Here is an 18999-nt window from a genome sequence, read left to right on the forward strand (position 1 = left end):
TTTTATTCAGCCCTTTGGTAACCTGTCCTGCTTCCGTGCAAATGTATTTATTTTTCTCTCTTTATTATGAAGCTATTTTTGTCTTGATGTATTAATTAGAAATGCATGCAATAGTGGCCTAAAGAGACCATTTTTGTTTTTAATAACTGTTCTTTCATTGTCACTTTACAATTATGTCAGTATTTTGATAGTTTTGATATTAACCCAAGAGTGAACACAGGGATTACCAGGGTTACAGGTCCTTTATGTGGTACAGAAACATCATGGACTTTACTATTTAAGGATTTTTCTCTCACTTCTCTAAAAGATTATGAAACCGTAAGCAATCCTCCCACATGTCTTTAATATGATTCTAAAATTCAGCCACTGATGTTAAATTTATTCTCATTTATCCATAGATGTTAACTTTTTAAGTGAGCAATGTTAAATGAATGATCTATTTCTAGAAATACACCTCAAAAACGCCCCAAACATTTGTGTTGGCATACAAGCAAAACCGAGGAGGGAAACAGGAATGAAATACATATTGTGTGCAAAATAAAGGTGTTTTCCTTTCCTTCCAATAATAATTAAAAGAGATAATTCTGTTTCTGATCTCAATGAAGGGAAAAGCCAAACCTAACATTTTTTGCTCTCATAAATCATTCTTAACTTGGGTTAATTCATAAATATCAGTTTTTATGTTGGTTTAAACTCATAAATCACCTGTAAAAAAGTGGAAAAATATTCAAGATTTTTAAACAAAATAAAGCTTGAATCCAGTCACCAGTGTAAGTGCGTTGGCTTGAATTCTACACTTTGGTCCAAAGGAATGATTTCTCAAAAATGACAATAAATTTTTATCAAGGTTTGTGGCACTGCCAAATAGAACCTGCCAGTGAGGCTACTATGATTCATATGTGATGCCCCGAATGTGCGGGCTACTTTCATTCTCTTCTTTGTTTCCAATCAATTGAAATCAAAAATTGGCATTGGTGTAAAGTTCTCTCCACCACACTCTGAGCTGCCTGGTGTGACCCCTGAGAGGCTAAAATATGGGTCCGAAAAGGAGTGAAACTTGGCCAACTTTCTGCTACATTTTCCAGATAGCAATGTTTCTCTCTGTTAAGCAGAAAACATGTCCATAAAAAGAAATTGGAAAATGGCAGGAAAAAAAGCAAGTTAAAGAGAAGAAAAATTAGTTAGGAAGAGAAAAAGAAAAGTAGGGAAGGAAGAAGAAAAAAAAGGAAAGAAAAAGAAAAGTTATATGAAACCATTATTTCAATCTTTTTGGGGGGAGGGGTAATTAAGTTTATTTATTCATTTATTTTTCTTAATGGAGGAATTTGGGGGGTAATCAGGTTTGTTTGTTTGTTTGTTCATTCATTCATTCATTTATCTCAGTGGAGGAACTGAGGATTAAACCCAGGACCTTGTGCATGTCAAGCATGCATGCTACCACTGAGTTATACCCCTCCCCCCATCTCAGTCTTTAAATAGTCAAGTTTATTACAACAACGTAACAAGGAAGCATTAATCTTGCTAACGTTAATGCTTAAATTATCTTTTAATTTTAATTAAAACATTTTAACTTAGGAAGTCATCTTTCAAAGTAAAATGTTGAAATTCTGGCTTACTTGTACGTTTCAGAATTGAGACTTTAAATTAGAAATACTACTGGCCCCTGGAAACCTGAAAAGGCAATGAGACTAGCTGATGCATGTTTTTGGTCTTCCATTTTCCACATCCATCTTTCAATGTGAAGCTTCCTCTTTTTAATTTCAAGGTATTTGTCTACATGATAGTTTTCTTTGCCATTTTCATGCACCCTCAAAATTGCAATCCATTAGCTTGTCAGCCCAGCAAAAGAGCATCTACTCTTTCTTTCTTAAACCAAAAAGCTTTGATTGAGAGCTTAAGCATATCTCTCTTTACATATGCCCCCAAAGGAAAAAAAAAATGCTGGTTGAAAGGAAGATCATTACCAAAGACCTTTCTTTCTGAAAGCTGAAATACAAAAATAAGACTTGCGGAAAGAAGCATTTCTGTAGAATTGTTTCACAGTTTAGTCTTCCGTTGCTCTTAGGAAATACTACAGAGAACCACTGCAGGTAATCTATAACACATTACAAATTACTGATTTATTTAAAAAATATAACAGCATTAACTGCAATAGCTTACATTTCTTTGGTATAAACAAGAATACCTGAGGAAATATTAAGTGGTTCGAAGTCACTGGAAAACATTAAGTTTTCCTGAATCAGAGATCCTTATCACTAACAGCAGAATGAGCAGGTGCCACTGAGTCTTCCCAGTGGGACACAATAGGAGGTAACAGTCCTCTGTGAAGCATCATCGGCTCATTGGAGCTGAACCAGAACCAATCAAGACTCTCCTGCTAACTTCCATTCATACAAAACACGGGGGGACAGAATAGCCTCTGAAGGAAGTACACCGGCTAATCCTGAACCTGAGGCCAGTCTACGGTTTCTGTAACAAGTTAATAATGTGTAAAAATATATTAAAGAGACCTAACAAGAAAAGGTAGGATACAGACACTGTTGTATCCTTATTTAAATAACTGGGATAAAAAGATATTTTACAGACAATTGAGGAAGTATTTTTATGAGCTGGGCACTAAATAACATTAAGGGATTATTGTGAATTCTTTTGTGGTGATAACAACACAGTTACATAGAAAAAAGTCAGTTCTTTATAGAGATGTGTACTGTAGCGTGCAGGAACGAAATACCATGAAGTCTAGGATTTACTACAAATCTTTAAGAAGAAAAACAATGCAGCCAAGGATGTCAAAATCTTGATAATTATTAAATCTAACGAACAGTATGGAGGTTAAGCAATATTCTCGGCTTATGAGCGTGTTTGAAAATTCTCATAACTTTGTGTTTATAAAAACAGGTGAAAAAATCTAACAGAAAACTCTATAAACTCACTTAGAGAAATCTGTTAACCAAATGCAGCATTTTTCAGTATTTAAATCTCAGTTCTCGGGACCTGCAGATTCCTTCGTGACAGGCCAGGAAACTGTGAAACAGTGCCGGCGGCCACCTGGACAAGTTACCTGACAGTCTTTCATCGCATTCTGAACTGAAGCCTGATCTCCGATTCGGTGTTGTTGTTTTAGTCTCTTTTCTTGGGTTTCAAACCAAGTTTTCAGACACTGTACATTATTTTCATATTCTGACCAAGATTCCAGTAAGCCTTCCAACAGCTGAATCTGAGCAAACATAAGGAAACAAAATTTGTAATTTTATTTTAGAATCAAATCATTGGCAGGTAACTACTTCTTCCAGATTAAGAATTCTTAAAATACAGCCCATTGTATATATGATTAAAAATCAGTGAGGGGGGAGGGTGTAGCTCAAGTGGTAGAGTGCATGCTTAGCATGCACAAGATCCTGGGTTCAATCCCCAGTATCTCTTCTAAAAATAAAGAAATAAATAAATGTAATTACCTCCCCACAAAAAAAAAAAATCAATGAATATTTAAAAATGTGAGTCATTGGGATTAAAAGATACACATTACTATATATAAAAGAGATAAACAACAAGGATCTACTGTACAGCATGGGGAACTATATTCCGTTTTTTGTAATGAACTGTAACGGCAAAGAATCTGAAACTACATATATATGTATGTCTATGTATAACTGAATTGCTTTGCTGTACATCTGAAAATAATACTGCAAGTTGACTATGCTTCAATAAAAAATAAGAATTAATTTTAAAAAAGTGTGAATCAATGACCATTATTGGTAAACAAGCAAGGAACTTCACTCAAAGCAAAGGAAAAAGAATTTAAGAGGCACCTTTAAAAAACTAAAACAATATGAACTAGTCAGAGAGCAGAAGCTACGTAAGACACATTAACAAGTCAGAGGGAAAACCTTCAGCGGCAGGCTCTTCGGAGGCAGCTCTGTGCCCAGTGCAGCCACACTATTTGGGGAATGAGTTTTCTTTACAGACTGTACCTGTTCTTGGAGTTTTCATGAAACATGGACAGCAAAGAACACTTGGCTCACCTTCTCAGTTACTAGACCCTGCAGGATTTGCCAACTTTTATTCATTGCTCCAAGCTGCTCAGCAAAATCAGTCTTATCACTGCGTTTACTTTCCACATCCTGGCTGCTGATTTGTAGCACAGACTGGTTCACAAAATCGACTGTCAGCTGTTTACAGTTAATGTCGATCTTAAAACCCTGAAAAGGGAAGGTAGAAAATAAGAAAACAACGTTATACATATAAATGTCTTACATTTTATTAGGAGTTGGAAAGCCTTAAGTAGCCTCAAGACTAATATTATCACTTCAGTGAGTTAGTCCAAATGGCACAATCGGTGTGTATTAATATAACCCATTATCTTCAGAAGCTGAATATATATAATATATAAAAACACTGAATATAAATTGAATTTACATATTCTGAATTTATACGTATATTAAATTTGTATTTATAAAAATTTGAATTTATAGATATATTAAATATAAATATAAATATATATATTTTTAAGTAGAGGAAGTAGAATTGGACAAATTATCTAATCTCACTATACAATATTTATCAATTATAGAATTTATTTTTATGATTTCCTAAAGTGACACAAAATCTTACACAAAATTATTCCTACTACTGGTCAACTTTTCTATGCCTACAACTATGAAGGCAGTTTTCTTACTATTATATAGCTATCTGGTCACCATGTATGAAATATATACTTTAAGACCTGATTTCTGTAATTTGAGTTTCTGAGCTCCTTCAAGTAAGATTATCCTAAAATATGGAAAGTTAAAACCCAGAAGTGCTTAATTACCTTGTATTTCTGAAGGTATTCATGAATGGCCTTGTAACCGATGGAATTTTTAATATTCTCTTCATCCTTTTGAATAACATTTTCCATGAGAGAAATCCAAGCCATGACTTCAGAAATGGCATGGCGAGAAGGCAGTTTATCCATTTGGAGCTGCCCGGAACAAATTGCAAGTGTCAGAGACAGAACAAATCGCTAGTGTTAAAATTCCAACGAATCCCAATCTATTAAAAAGTTGGAGAATTTTTAATGGCTAATCAGCTGTTTTTTATCTAATCTTTTAGGCATTTTGATTGTTGGTAATCTTTTTTTTTTTTTTGCCTGAAGAATTCCAAAATTTTAAGCGCTTAAGATCTCAGAACCAAAAGTAAATGGACTTCATAAAATTCCTCTTAGTTACCCTTGCCCTAGGTAGTAAATTAAGTTTGGCATTATTGTCAGACTGGATAAGCGGTGCAGTAAAATAGTATGAACAAATAAGAGGCTTTTCTCCTCTGTCTTTAAGTCATATTCTCCCACATGTATTTTGTAAGGATACGGGTAAATGAAATTTTAGTGGCTGTTTAATTCCTAATACGTCCTCATTATAATAAACTGACCCTTCTTTATTATAATCCCCACCTGCACCCATGCCCACACGAAAAACAGAACACACAAGTGAAAAATCTTTTCAAGTTGCTGAAGTATGTAAGCATTTGAGCCAAAGCCAATGACAATAAAACAGAAGTTATTGTACAGCTGTAAATTGCTTTGCAAGTGGGGGCTAAGGTGTCAAATGAACTACACTGGCAATGCTGAGCTATCAACTTTCTATACCTGTAAAAAACCAAAACAAAACAAAAAAACTCTCGTTGCAGAGACAGAACAAATTGCAAGTGTTAGAATTCAAACTCAATTTTCTTTAACCTAAAACTCTATTAATTCCTATTCAAGTACCAACCAATATAACACTTCTTAATGACATTTTTGGATCTTAACCTCGTTAGAAGCTTGACATGAAACATCAGGCAAACACTGAACAATAACAGTCCTCTTATGTTCACTTGACATACAATACTATCAACATTGCATAAACACTACCTAATTAATCAAAACACCAGCAAGAAGAAAATATTATTCTTATTTTACAGCTAGTTTTATGAGTATAAAAAAAAACTTAACTATGAAACATTCAACAGATGTATTTTATTAATTATCTTGTAAAAATCTCTGTGTATTATGATTCAGGAATGTTAAAAGAAGAAAGAAAAATACCACCACACTACAAACTATCATTTTCTAGATTTTTGGCACTCTGATATTTATTCCAAAGAGCATAGCCAATTTCCTCAGTCTTCCACCAAAATATACTAGAATTCTGAATCTTCCTTAATACATCAGATATTTATGCAAATACTTATAATGATTGGGAGGAACAAAAGCAATCATTTAAATATTTATAGACTTCTATGTGGTGCAGAAAGATATAGAAGTCAATGTGAGATGTTTCCTGCCCTTTAGGAATGTGCAGCTGCTGATTCAAAGGGGTAAGACATTTATATGAAACACATCTATCACACCTTTACACAGGGATGAATGCCAAAGAGAGAGAGAGAAAATATCTGGGAGCTTGTGGGGGAGAAGCAACTTTCTAGATAAGAGAAAGACTTGCTTCTCTTCATTTGTTGGAAGTTACAGCTCTATTGTAGGTAATATTACAGGTCTTTTTCACACAATAGTATTAAATCTTCGTAAGTACTCACTTGATGAGAGAGGTATAGTTACCCATATTTTATTTATGAGAAAACAAAGAATTAAAACATGGACAGACAAGGATTCTAAAACACACACACATACGATAAAGAAGCCCTTGGAAGACATGGGGTTTGCAGACATGCAATTTGTAGAACTGATCACTCGTCACATGAAATACCACGGAGGAGAGAAAACACAAGACGTCCAAGACAGAGCTGATTTAAATTTGGGAGCAACAGCAGATTAAGGTACTTTTTCATCTAATACTGCTTGTGACCAACTAAACCAATGATTAGTTCTGTACCTGGTGGAGCTTCTCCTGGACAGCTGGAATATTTGTCAGCAGGTCAGTCCACTGGCCATCGATGTGTGACAGCTCAGAACGCAGGGCAGCTGTGTCCACTTTCTTCAATCGAAGAAGCTGATTTCCTGTGCTCAGAACAGACGATTTCAGGGTAGATTTGGCATCAACTTCTTTGGAAAACTCCTAAAAGAAGTAGCAATGTCCACATCAGGATTAAGTAGCCAGATCTTTTATTTAGGGGAAGAAACACTTGTTTCACAAACAATTTTTCTTTACATCATACAGGGGAGTGGTGATGTTAAGCACACTGGAGAAAAACAAAAGCCACATATCCCTGCCCTGAATGAAAGCCAACATTACCTAAAGATGACTTTAAAGAGGCAATGTTGAGTCCTAGCATTTTCCTTAATTATTCAACACACAGAGTTAACACTGACAAATTCTCCGTAGCTTGATTTATTAAGTATATTCATTGACAGCCGATCACCTTTTCACTGGTGTAAGTCAGGCCTTACCAAAAGGCCTGAAAATAATAAAATTGAATCAAATGCTTTAGATTCTTGGACTTACCAGAAAAGCATTCAGATGATCACGGACCATTTCCAGTTCTTGTGGGACTGTCACAGACTGCTGAGTCCAAAATTCTAGCCTGTCTTTTGCAGACTGTAACCAGTGGATCAGATCTGCAGATTCACTCTGATACCTGCAAGGACGGTAATAAGCCTATTAAGTCAACACCCAATCCCTCCGTTGTGCTAACCCCCGTTACTCACCAACGCTAATTTTAAAAGAAGACTCGACAGATTTGGGAGAGTAATGTCCTGGGTTGACACTCTCAAATCCCCTTCTCTAAATATTCATACCTTAAGCAAGCCAGTCTCTCTAAGTTTCAAGCTTTCCCACCTCTAGGCTGAAAATAAAAATATCTTTCTCCTACTCTTTCACAATGAAGCTATTTAGAAAATGTTAGATGATTGTTACTAAAAGTTCTTAGAAATAAAGGTGGCGTAGAAATAAAGGGTTTCATTATGAATACCTCTCCTGAATACCTCCAGTTGCCCTCGAGAGAAACTTTACCTTCTCAAAACACACTCTTCTTCTTTCTCTCCTAAGGTTTACTGTGACCACACATGTACAGTCCACAGGCAGGGAAGATGACAGCTCAAAGGTTCAATGTATTGCAAAGGTTTGATGCACCTCCCCACCCACTTTTAAGTACATGTTTATACAGTTATACAGGAATCCAATTGGAAACTTTGTGTTTGCCTTTACTTTCCGAACTCTGTGATGAGTTCCTAGGGGAACCACATCTTTTTCAACTCATGTGTCCACTAGCCTTATAAGTACTCTGCAGCATTAACCTAAAAATGTGCCAAATAGTCACTGTATTACCTGGTCCAGTGTTTCAATATTGTTTCCAATCTGTGAAGTTCCTTAGACACTTTGCTGGTATCATTTAACCAGTGTTCTCCAAGTTGATTTAGCTGGCTTTCTAGATCTGAGCAGCTAACGGATATCAGAAGTCGTTTTCCATCATCTAGTACCTGATATAATTTGGGCTGGTATTCATTAAGGCTGGATTTCAAATGCTAAAATGATGGAAAATATTGGGTCAAAAGTTTAGATAATGCAATTTTTCTTCCTTAAAGATTATAATTTTTCCATAACGTTCCCATTACCTGTTAGTCAAATTTCAAGTATTTGTACCCAAGTTACATTAGAAATTTTAAGATGTTTCATCTAAGTAGAGATTTAAAAAAAAAAGTAACTGTAGGTATACTTAAAACTGCGAACTGTAATTATTTCAAAAATTGTGTGATACCAGCATAAACTATAAAAAAATTTCTTGATGGAGGCTGAATTTTTAAAAAGAGCTCTTTCTCATTAAAAATCAGAAGAAAAAGGCTCTTTAGTGCTCTGTTATAAAACAATAAACTTTAATTATTTCAAGATAGTGTGACTTCAAGATTAAAAACAGAAAATGTTTGGTGGAGCCTAAATTTTCAAAAGTGGATCTCATAAAAAAATAAAAAGAGCTTTTTATGTTCTGTTACGAAACAAACACTTAAAACCTATGTTTTCAACAATGTCAATAGCTTGAAAGTAAAGTAAAAGTACTTAATAAAATATTTGATTGCAAGTCAAACCATGGGAAAGCTTCAAAAGGAAATGTGGCAACTTTTTACACCAAGATGTCATTTGGACGCTAACCTGGTAGAGTGTTATCCGGTCGATGAGCCTGTCCTCACTCTCCTCCACCAAACCCACAGTCGGGATGCTGCCCTCCACCACCTCCAGCTGCCTGCTCAGCTCCCGGTGGTCCTCATCCAGATGAGACCATGTCTAGAAGCACAACATCCGTCTGTGAGCTGAAAAATCCTCATTCAGGAACAGCATTCATCTCTGTGCACAAATGCGCACCTGACAGATACTCTTTAAAGACTTGTCGGAGATGTTTGCATTGGGGATTTGCTTTAGAAAGCAAAAGACGGCTTTGAAGCAAATAATCAGATGGTGACCCCTGTGAACTGGCTTTCACATCCACCACTAACTAGCTGTATGGTATGGGAAACCTACTATACTTCGGTGAACATCATTTTCAACATTAAAAAAAATAGGGTTAATAATAATCTTGTCTCCAAAAGAAAAAAATACTTCTATTTCACTATTTTCATATACTTCCTTCCAGTTACTTTTCTCTAGACTCTTTCATGTAAATGGTGTTCATCAGGCCAAAAATGTGTTTCACTTTTCTTCTAGTATTTTAGAATAAATATTTGCAATTCTATACAATCAATCTTTATAATTATTTTCTTTCAAACATGATTTAATGACATTAGAAAATAGCATACTGGTACTTCTTTGAGGATATATATTTTGGTTAATGGGTAATTTCCAGAGGTGTGAGAGGACCTGTTTGTTTCATTTTAATTTAAGATTTTTATGGCTCCAGATACAACTCTACTTCAAAGCTAAGAAATACTTAAACATGTCTGATATTATAGATTTTAATGAATATACGAAATAAACATGAACAATATGCATAGGTAAAAATCAATCAAGCAAGCATCTGGTCCAGTGTGAGGATAATGTATGCAGCACACCTGGAATACAGGAGGCATCTGATAGTTACGGTTTCATTCTTTACCAAGTGATGATGCTATGACGTAAGTGAACGAGATGGGCGCGTTTGCTTCCCATAGTAAGAGAACTAAATGCATTACATCTGCAAAAAAAACCTCACACGGACATTTAAGAAATATAAATACATAGTACACACATTCTACTCAGGAGAACTCCCACATCACTTATTCTTATGATTTTATTTTATTTTAAATTGGAAAATCTTTTTTTTTAATCATGTGAAGTCTTTTTCAATAATGTCTAGCAAAGGTTAGCAGTTTTTCAAGACCTCAGTCTGAAATCAGTATTCATCTGGCTGAATTCACAGTGAGCACAGCGTTTATCCAAACATGAACAGGAAATACAAGGGGCACAGGGCAACCCAAGACGCTGAGTCTGAGGGACCTCCGAGGTCACAGGACACAGACCCCACGAGAGAACACGCCCGGCCTGGAGGGTCTGTCTGTCGGTAGGGGGTGTGGCTCGGACAGGTGCAGCACCAAGTCTCACCTCTAGAATGTACTCCAGCTCCACGCCCCTCTTGTGAGCCCGTTTGAGGACGGCCGCAGCCTGAGCCATCAGCTCGGTGTGGAACTGAGTTTCCCGTTGGACTGCAAAGCTGATGATCTTTCTGAAGAGTGTTTCAGTCAAGATCATGTGAGATTCCAGACCCTGAAAGTATTCCTGCAATTTTTCAGACAGAAAGAGGTCAGCAACTCATTTGTATCCAACCTTACAATAAAAATGGTTTCAAACATGGAAGCTGATGGAACTTAGCTCAGACATGAGGGGTACTGGTCCCCCTGCCGGCCTCCACCCTCCCAGGCACACACCACTTCCTGCAGAGATGGGGGCTCCAGCCAAGTGGTCTAAATGACCCCTCTTGTCCCCCCCACCCAAAGCACCGACACACTGCCATGCTGCACTTTGTCCCCAGAACAGACCCCGTTGTACGTGACCAGCTGCTGAAAAAGTTCCTCCGCTCTCTCAGCTCTTGATCCCTAGACCCTCTGGGTGGCCTCTCACCTCCTCCACCACAGACCGGCCTCCCTTGTTCCCCGGACACACCAGCTCCCATTCTCCCATCTTCAGCCTCGGCCTATACTCTGTACTTCCCGGGATACCCTCACTTGGCACATTCACAACTTTTCTTCCTCCATGGCCCTTTTTTAATTCTCAGAGCATTCCTTGTGCTTAATACTCACCGCCAAGCCCAGTGTGCCACACACCCTGATTGGCATGATATATTTTTTAATTTCCCTCATAACTCTGCCCACAGCAGAACTGTACACCTCGCACAACACTACAGATGCGTTTTGAAATGTTCCTTTTTATCTGTAAAAGGCCCCAGAAGATGGGGAGAGGGCTCCCCCATGTCCTATTCCCAGCAACACGGATAAAGCTTAGAGACTGGGAGGAGCTAATATCAGCTAACACTGAGTGTGTACCATGTGCCAGACACTCTATGAACACTTCAGTGACTGACTCATTTAATCCTTATAACAATTCCATGAGGTAGGTAGTTTTGTTTCCCATCTTACAGACGCTGAACCACTCAGTCTCATGCAACAAGCCCAAGGCCACGAAGAGCCCTCCCTTGGAAAGTGGTCTGGTCCATGGAAGCTGGATCATTATTTTCAACTGACAATTATTATATCATAGAATCTTAAAGTTGGAAGAGAACTTGGAGGTCATTGGGCCCAACATTCACAGAAAGCTAATATTCCTTTTACAACCCCATCTCCCCCGACATCCTTGGACAGACTTCTCACAGCCGGGAGAGCCGTCTGCCTGATGGCAGCCTGCTCCTTTTAGGGTTCTTCATCTCCTGAGCTTTATTTCTCTGTTATTTACACACATTGATCCCAGTTTCCCCTCTGGAATAACTCAGGATGATATTTTATTGCTCTGGTCAAAGATTTGAGAAAAACCAGCTGTGAACTTTAAAGCAATGTTTTCAAAGCCAAATGATAAGGCTTTAATAAATCACAAAGTTTTGAATAAAAACCTCTGGGGAAAAACAGCAAGAAATACAATTCTGCACCCCCCTGCCCCCCAAATCTACCTTTATAAGCCACCAGAGAGCTACATAATGGTAGACCGTTAACCACCTATAATCCAGGGGAAGTTTTAGTTCCTCTATAAGAAATGTCCACTGTCTGGAGGTGGAGTCTCTGAACTGGCAAAACTGCTGTTTCTCGTAAGATGGCTAATAATGAGAGAGTTATCTGTGTGTGTGCGTGAACCCGGCATTCCTCTACTGAGGAGTGGTGCCTAACCTGAACTTGGTTACGGCACACACTGATGGAACAATCTCACGCCCACCAAGGTTGGTTATGAAGTAAAAGCACTCGTTGTCCCCGGGAAGGAAAACTGAAGGCCCACGGCAGTGGAGGAGCAAGTGTCTATGGACCAGAAGAGCTGAGTGATGCACGAAACATACATAAACCCCATCCAGGCCTGAGTGGGCTGCTCTGCGTTCCCAGAGCAGAGCAGGCAGTTCTTGGTCAGGACACGGGGAAAGCAGAGAGAACACTGAGGACTAGATGAACAAATGGGCATGAGGGACACAAAGGAAGAGAGTCGAGTTAAGAATGGAGCTGGGGGAGGAGGGTACAGCTGAGGTGGTAGAGTGCGCATGCTTAGCTCGCATGAGGTCCTGGGTTCAACCCCCAGTGCGTCCTCCAAAAAATAAATAAACCTAATTACCACCCCCCACCAAAATAAGATAATTAAGTAATACAATAATAAATAAATAAAATACTTTCAAAAATAACAGCTGAAGATAGTTTAAAAAAAAGAAAAAGAACGAAGCTGGGCTCGTTTGAAGAGTCCCTGAGTTTCCTGTTGATTGCAGTCTATGAGGGGAGAAGGCATCGTTAATACCGCTCATTAAACTAAACGGTAAGATCTGTATTCTTTGCTCACTTACAAAATTACAGGAATATATCCTTTATCATTTTTCTACGCTACTGAATGCCAGTGCGTTGGAATATACAGTTTTGACCATTTTAAAGAGTAACTTACACAAGTAGAAACTCATAAAAGATGGATAATCCTAGGTATTGTATCAGTGAGTGAAAGTGCACTTCCAAAACTAAATTTTCTGTCTCTCTCTCTCTCTCTTTTTTTTACCTTATGTTTGTCAAGTAGCTGTTGGATTTCCTCCTTGGAAGACACGATCATTTTCTGGTCTCCAGCCATCTTCTCTTGTCCAGTGTCCAGCAGGTCAGCCAGATCTTGCAGGGCCCTTTCGTACTGACTCTTGAGGGCAAGATTCTGGTTCAGACCGCTCCGCCGGGAGCCAATGGTCACCATCAGTTCATCGTACATGTCCTAAGAAACAGACCGCAAGACTCGTGCTTAATTCAAATGTACCTCTATGTGAGGTACACCTGACGCCTGTCCGCTCAGGATGCCAATAGTCTATGGTGAGGTGGGCTTAAAATGCTGAAACACTGCTCACACGGCCAAGAGAAAAGTCACAGAAAACGTAGTTCTGATTTTTAGAATGCTCTCAGATTTTATCATTTTAGAATAACTGAATTGAGTATCTTCAACATTTTGTCTACTAAATAATAATCAGATTTGGGACTATTCCTCAAATAAACAGCTACAGAAATAGAAGAGTTTAATGTGAGCAAAAAGACTTTAAAACTTAAAAAGGCCCTGTTTTTGCCAAATGTGGTGGAGTAAATAAATAACTATCTAAACTGGAAAGACATTTTAGCGGGTGATGATACACCAAATATGAAATTTATTTGAGGCATATGGACCTAATTAATGTATCATATTAAGGGTTAGCAGGCCAAAATGGCTCAATCTGGAAAAGTTCAACTTTAATGCCTATTTACAGCTCTGACGCTTGACTCTTACACCTGACATTTAAGTACTGTCGGCAAACTGTCTAAAAAGGACAGAGTGGGGGCAGTGGTCCATGATATTATGAAATGTTAGGTAATCAGATGAGACAGTTAAAATAAAAATGTTCTTTTTAAAATAAGAGGTATTTTATTTTCTCAAAAGAAAGAACTTGTGACCCTGTGTTGGATTCATCCTATTAATCCCTCAATAGCTCAGTTCAGAGAAAACTTAACATGTGTGTGTTTTTTTTCCTTAATATAACTTAACTGTGTTTCCTATCAGATGCTACTTTGCGGGTTTACTATCCCAGTATCTTCCTACCAGCCTGATTACAGATTCTTGCCCAGGTGCCAGATGTAGGAAAACATTCTAATCCCAAGTGTTATTCTGTACTCCTGAAAGATGCCAGGAAGTCTGTTTAGATTTCAGCTGCCTTCTAGTTTAATTTTTTTTTTTTGGTTCTGGAATTGAAATAATGTCTCTTTTCCATTCAAACATGTAGGAAATATAAACTACAATTTTGGACACTTGAGAAAATACACTTTCTAAAAAGTATTAGCTTAAGTATTTTTTTTCCTTAAAATGGTTTTTGGGGGTAGAGTATAGTGCAGCATAGAGATCTTTCTTTTAACTTCTCCAGGTAGGTTGCTAATTACTGTATCTTCTATAGTAGAACACAATATGCCACAATGGAATGATACCAATGCTTAACCACTGGAATAGTAATAATAATGTCAAAAAATCTTAATGTGAGACTATCAGACTTAAAAATTGGACAAAAGGGTTCTCCAACAAATAGCCCAGACAGACCACCCTTCAGTAAATCTCAAAAATTGATAATTTATTTTATGAAATACAGTGAACGTTTCAGAAAATGTTTTAAGAGTTACTTGGAAGAAAAATCAGGGCCTCAATGACATGAATTGTTTTAGCCAAAACCCGAAAAAACAGAGAAAATAATTTTTTCTCAACTTCTAGTTAAGATGTACCATTGAAGTCAAATGCCACTGGGCGAAAATTGTACCTGAAGTCTGGAGAGTTCTTGCACGGAAGGCTGCTCCACCTGCAGCTTGTCAGCACGCCTTTTTAACTCAGTGATTCCTGCATCCAATTCCTTCAGCCCATCTTCAGCCTGCTGTATTGCCTATGTATGATTTATGACATTTCATTAAAACTCCTGTGAACAGTCTCCAAGCAAAATGTGACTATGGTGTCCCCTTGTTTGTTCCTCCCCTCTCCACCTAAAACATTTTCCATGTAAAAGAAACTGAGAAAATATACATGTATGTACATGTGTGACTGAATCACTTTGCTGTACAACTGAAACTAAGGTTGTAAATCAACTACATTTTAATAAAATAAATAAGAATTAAAAAAAGACATTTTCCACATCACATAAAAACCATGGTCCTCTATTATACAGAAAAGGGAAGAAGGCCCTTTATTACACTACAGATCAGCTATTTTAAAGGCGAGGAGGTAGGAGGGGCTTAGCATGGATGGCTGGGAGAACAGCTTCCTGGAACAAATAAGGAAAACTGAATGGGAACCTGGATAAGAAGCATGACTTAGGACAGAGTCAGAAACAGGCATTTGCCTGAGATTCTCTAGGAGACCATGTTCTGGTTTTCTGAAATGCAGTTCTGAGCGTCTTTGAAGAGAAGTTCAGTGAGGCAGGAGGAAAGTATGTTCCAGCGTGGTCAGGGAGGTCTGCTTCCTTGTAAAGGAGAACAGCAAGCCATCGAGCCTGAAAGAGGCTGTTCATGTGGAGCCTTGTCTTCCTAGTGTGAGGTCTGCAGAAGCAGGACAAGACCTCAACCTGGCCTTCACGGAGCTTAGAGATGGTGAGGAAGCTGAGTAAGCAGAAGAAAACGAAATAAGGCCGAATACAACCATGTACTAAACTTGATGCCGGTCATCCCTGCGAGATGGCTTTGGAGCCCGGAGCCACCAGTGAGTCCTGAAGCAGCTGAAGGAGGCTTTTGGAAGAAAAGCCACCTCAGCTGCCCTTGAGGATGAAAGGAACACGGACTCCAGATGGCAGAGGAAACACGTGTCCTGCTTTCTCTTCCATGAGTCCCCACCACAACCACAGCCAATATTTTGTTTGCTTGTTTTCTGGTGTGTTTTTCTCCCCCATAAATCTGTAAGAGCAAGGAAACAGGAAAGAAGATAATACTAACAAAATTTTACAAACTGCACATCAGAAGGATACATGGTGACTGACTTAGGAAATCCGAGAAAGCTGAATCCTAAGCTAGCAGTGGTTCTTCATCACCACATTTCAGCAACAGGGATCTCTGGGACTTGGGGCAACCTGGGATGGGATGCTGAATAAGGGAGCTTGGTGAAAAGATGCTTGAAGGGCAGTTCACTTCCCAGATCCCCTTCCTCATTCCACACTGGCTCTTCCTTCCTTGGTGAAAGGCTGAAAGTTATTTTCCGGAGAAGGTACAACAGACAGCCTCTGGATGGAGGGGCGCCAGACACAGCTGTGGGCTTAAGTCCTTGACTGAGAACAAAGGGATAAAGTGTCTGGACGCCCACTGAGCGCTGAATGAGGAGCCCTGCATCTTCTGGAGTGTGGAGTGCTGAAGCCACGTCTCTCCTCCCAGACAGAAGGGGAGTTGGGGGAATGTGAAAAGGCCAAGAGACCTAAAAATGTTGACACAAGGGTTCCCCAACAAATAGCCAACACAGACCACCCTTCAATAAATCTCAAAACTGTCCAGCCCCATCCACTCATGAAGTTCCCATTCTGCAGTTTGGTCTCCCATCCTAAATACGAATAGACAACAAAACATTTCCATATATCTGAGAAAAGCCTCTAACAGGAAAGGCAGAGCCCAAAATAAGCCAACAAATAGAAGCAACCTGGAGGGAAACCGACTATCCAGGGCAAAACAAAACAAAAAACAAACCAAAAAAACCCCAAGACTAATAAAAACCTTCAACCAAAAAACACCCGAAGCCCCCTAATCCAAAAAAAAAAAAAAAACTTCAACCAAAAAAATTATTACTATACTCAGAGAGATTCCAAACAGTCATGCATTTTTTTAAAAAAGGAACAGGATACTACCAAAAACAGACCAGTCAGAGAACCGAAAAAAACTTCTGGAAAGATTAAATGCCTGAGATCAGAAATGCAAAAGTCAAGAAAAAAGTCTGGAGTTGGAACTGAGGAAGTCTCCAGAAAACAGAGCAAAAAGACAGAGAGAAGTGTCTCTGGATGAGAAAATGAGAAGACTGGACCAGCGTGTCCCACACCTGCCTACAAGGAGTTTCAGAAAGGGAGACAGATAAAACAGAGGAATGAAAAATGGTTAAATAAATATTTCTAATAGACACAAGGAAATGTTCCAGAAGAGGAGGATGAAGGCTGCCCAATCAAAGTAGCCCCTGGCCCAGTGGATAAAAGGCACATCATTGTGAAATTGCAGAACACTGGGACCCTCGGGAATGAGAACAATTTTAGATTCCTCAAGCCAGCACCGGAAGCTAGAAAACAATGGAAGAAAAGCCTCAAAACTCTATAAAAAACTGACCAAGACTTCTATGAAGAGCCACGCTACCATAAGTGTGAGCAAAGAACTGGAACATTTTCATACATGCAGAATGCTGAAGAATTATATCTAGCGTGCATCCTTTCCTAGTAAGGATATGCTTTAGCAAGACAAGGAAACAACAAAATAAAGACAAAGACTTGGGACTCAGGAAAGAGAAGACCCAACAGACGGGAGAAGGGAAGGAAGTACTCAGAATGGCAGTAAATGGAGATCCCAGAAGACAGCTGTGCACCAGACTCATGGGGCAACAGGTCAGTTCTAGGTCAGAAAGACATGACTCAAAAGATGAATAAATCCCCATGCCTTCTGCTCTTATTACCTCTTTAACCCAAGGAGGATTAATTAGCACTTTTTAAAAAGTTGCCTTCCATTTATTCAAAAAGATAAGCCAGTTATTTATTTATATCTGTGAAATTTACTTTAGTTACATTGGTGAATAATTAATAAAAGTGTCACTTGCGGTCATACAGACCTTAAATTTCACACTCGAAATTCAAGGCAAAGCATCACTACAGCTGCTCAAATCTTGTTTGGAATCAGATACAATACGAACCGAAAAATAAAAATGAAAATAAAAAATGTCCTTGCAAGCAGAAGCTATGACATGGAAGGATGCTTTTTAATTTGGGGAAAATGAGGGATTGCTTTTAAAAAAACAAATGAAATTATGGTCAAGAAAAAGACATATGCACATATAATTTTGTGAACTACCTTAGATGGTGAGAGAGAGAGTGATCCCTTTATACTGAGAAATTTTCTCATGATTTCTATTTCAGGTGATTCCCTGTGGCTTACCCATAGAATCATTGGAGATCTACTGAAATTAGGTTATGAAATTCTATTAAAATACACATTTTCATAGTCATGAGCCTACAAAAAGGGATCTTCTATGTAACAGCCTTCCCATTTCTTCTCCCCTCCCTGTTTCCACTGCCAGTGTGATGGTGTGAATCCTCATTCCTTCTCCTCAGTGCAGTCATGGGGACCCTCGGATGGTCACCCTCCTTCCTGACCCTGAGGCTGCCATGTCACTCATCCAGAAGCAGGAGCTGACACTGACCCTCACCCTCACCCTCAAATATCCCTAGTGACCTTCCACTGTCAGTGGTGTACAAGGTGAGTGTAAGTACCCCAAAGTGCAGTAAGATGCTCTATGAGGATGCAATACTACATCTTTCATTTATATTCAACCACATGCATTTTAAAACTTTCATTTGTGTGTATGCTTTGTAACATAGTACCTGCTTACAATTTATAAATAGGTAGACGTATTTGTGGTATGTGCTTACTTCTTTTTCACCAATGAAGTGTGCAATCCATGAAGTTTCAAGGCCACTCATTTGTAGAATAGAGTCCAAATTTTTTGACAATCAACTGGTCTTAGAAATTGCCTCAAATTTTTCTCTTCCAACATTATTTCCCCTCAATCACTTTGGTTCCTCGTTAAGTTCAGCTAAACAGGGTTACTTGCTTTTTTCCCAAAGTGCCCTGAACTGTCTAACATTTCTGTCTTTGTTCTGGCTCTCCTCTTTATTTGGCACCTTCCTTCCCAGTCTCTGCATGTCCAAACTTCTAAGTCCAGTTCAAATTTCCCTTTACCA

The 18999-nt window shown here is 38.5% G+C and overlaps 1 protein-coding gene across 5 annotated transcripts in view; it reads right to left on the bottom strand.

Annotated features, from left to right (window-relative positions):
- SYNE1 (spectrin repeat containing nuclear envelope protein 1) overlaps positions 1 to 18999 on the bottom strand; it is a 427466-nt gene that overhangs the window by 93368 nt on the left and 315099 nt on the right. For all 5 annotated transcript variants that reach the window (XM_072966061.1, XM_072966058.1, XM_072966057.1 and 2 more), the window contains 10 exons: positions 14857 to 14976; positions 13104 to 13304; positions 10479 to 10652; positions 9057 to 9188; positions 8238 to 8434; positions 7416 to 7548; positions 6846 to 7028; positions 4811 to 4960; positions 4023 to 4199; positions 3062 to 3217 (listed from right to left, as the gene is read on the bottom strand). In XM_072966061.1, the coding sequence (XP_072822162.1) occupies positions 3062 to 3217; positions 4023 to 4199; positions 4811 to 4960; positions 6846 to 7028; positions 7416 to 7548; positions 8238 to 8434; positions 9057 to 9188; positions 10479 to 10652; positions 13104 to 13304; positions 14857 to 14976 (1623 nt within the window). The remainder of the gene's footprint in view (positions 1 to 3061; positions 3218 to 4022; positions 4200 to 4810; positions 4961 to 6845; positions 7029 to 7415; positions 7549 to 8237; positions 8435 to 9056; positions 9189 to 10478; positions 10653 to 13103; positions 13305 to 14856; positions 14977 to 18999) is intronic.

This window comes from Vicugna pacos, chromosome 8 (genome assembly GCF_048564905.1).
Source record: "Vicugna pacos chromosome 8, VicPac4, whole genome shotgun sequence".
NCBI lineage: Eukaryota > Metazoa > Chordata > Mammalia > Artiodactyla > Camelidae > Vicugna > Vicugna pacos.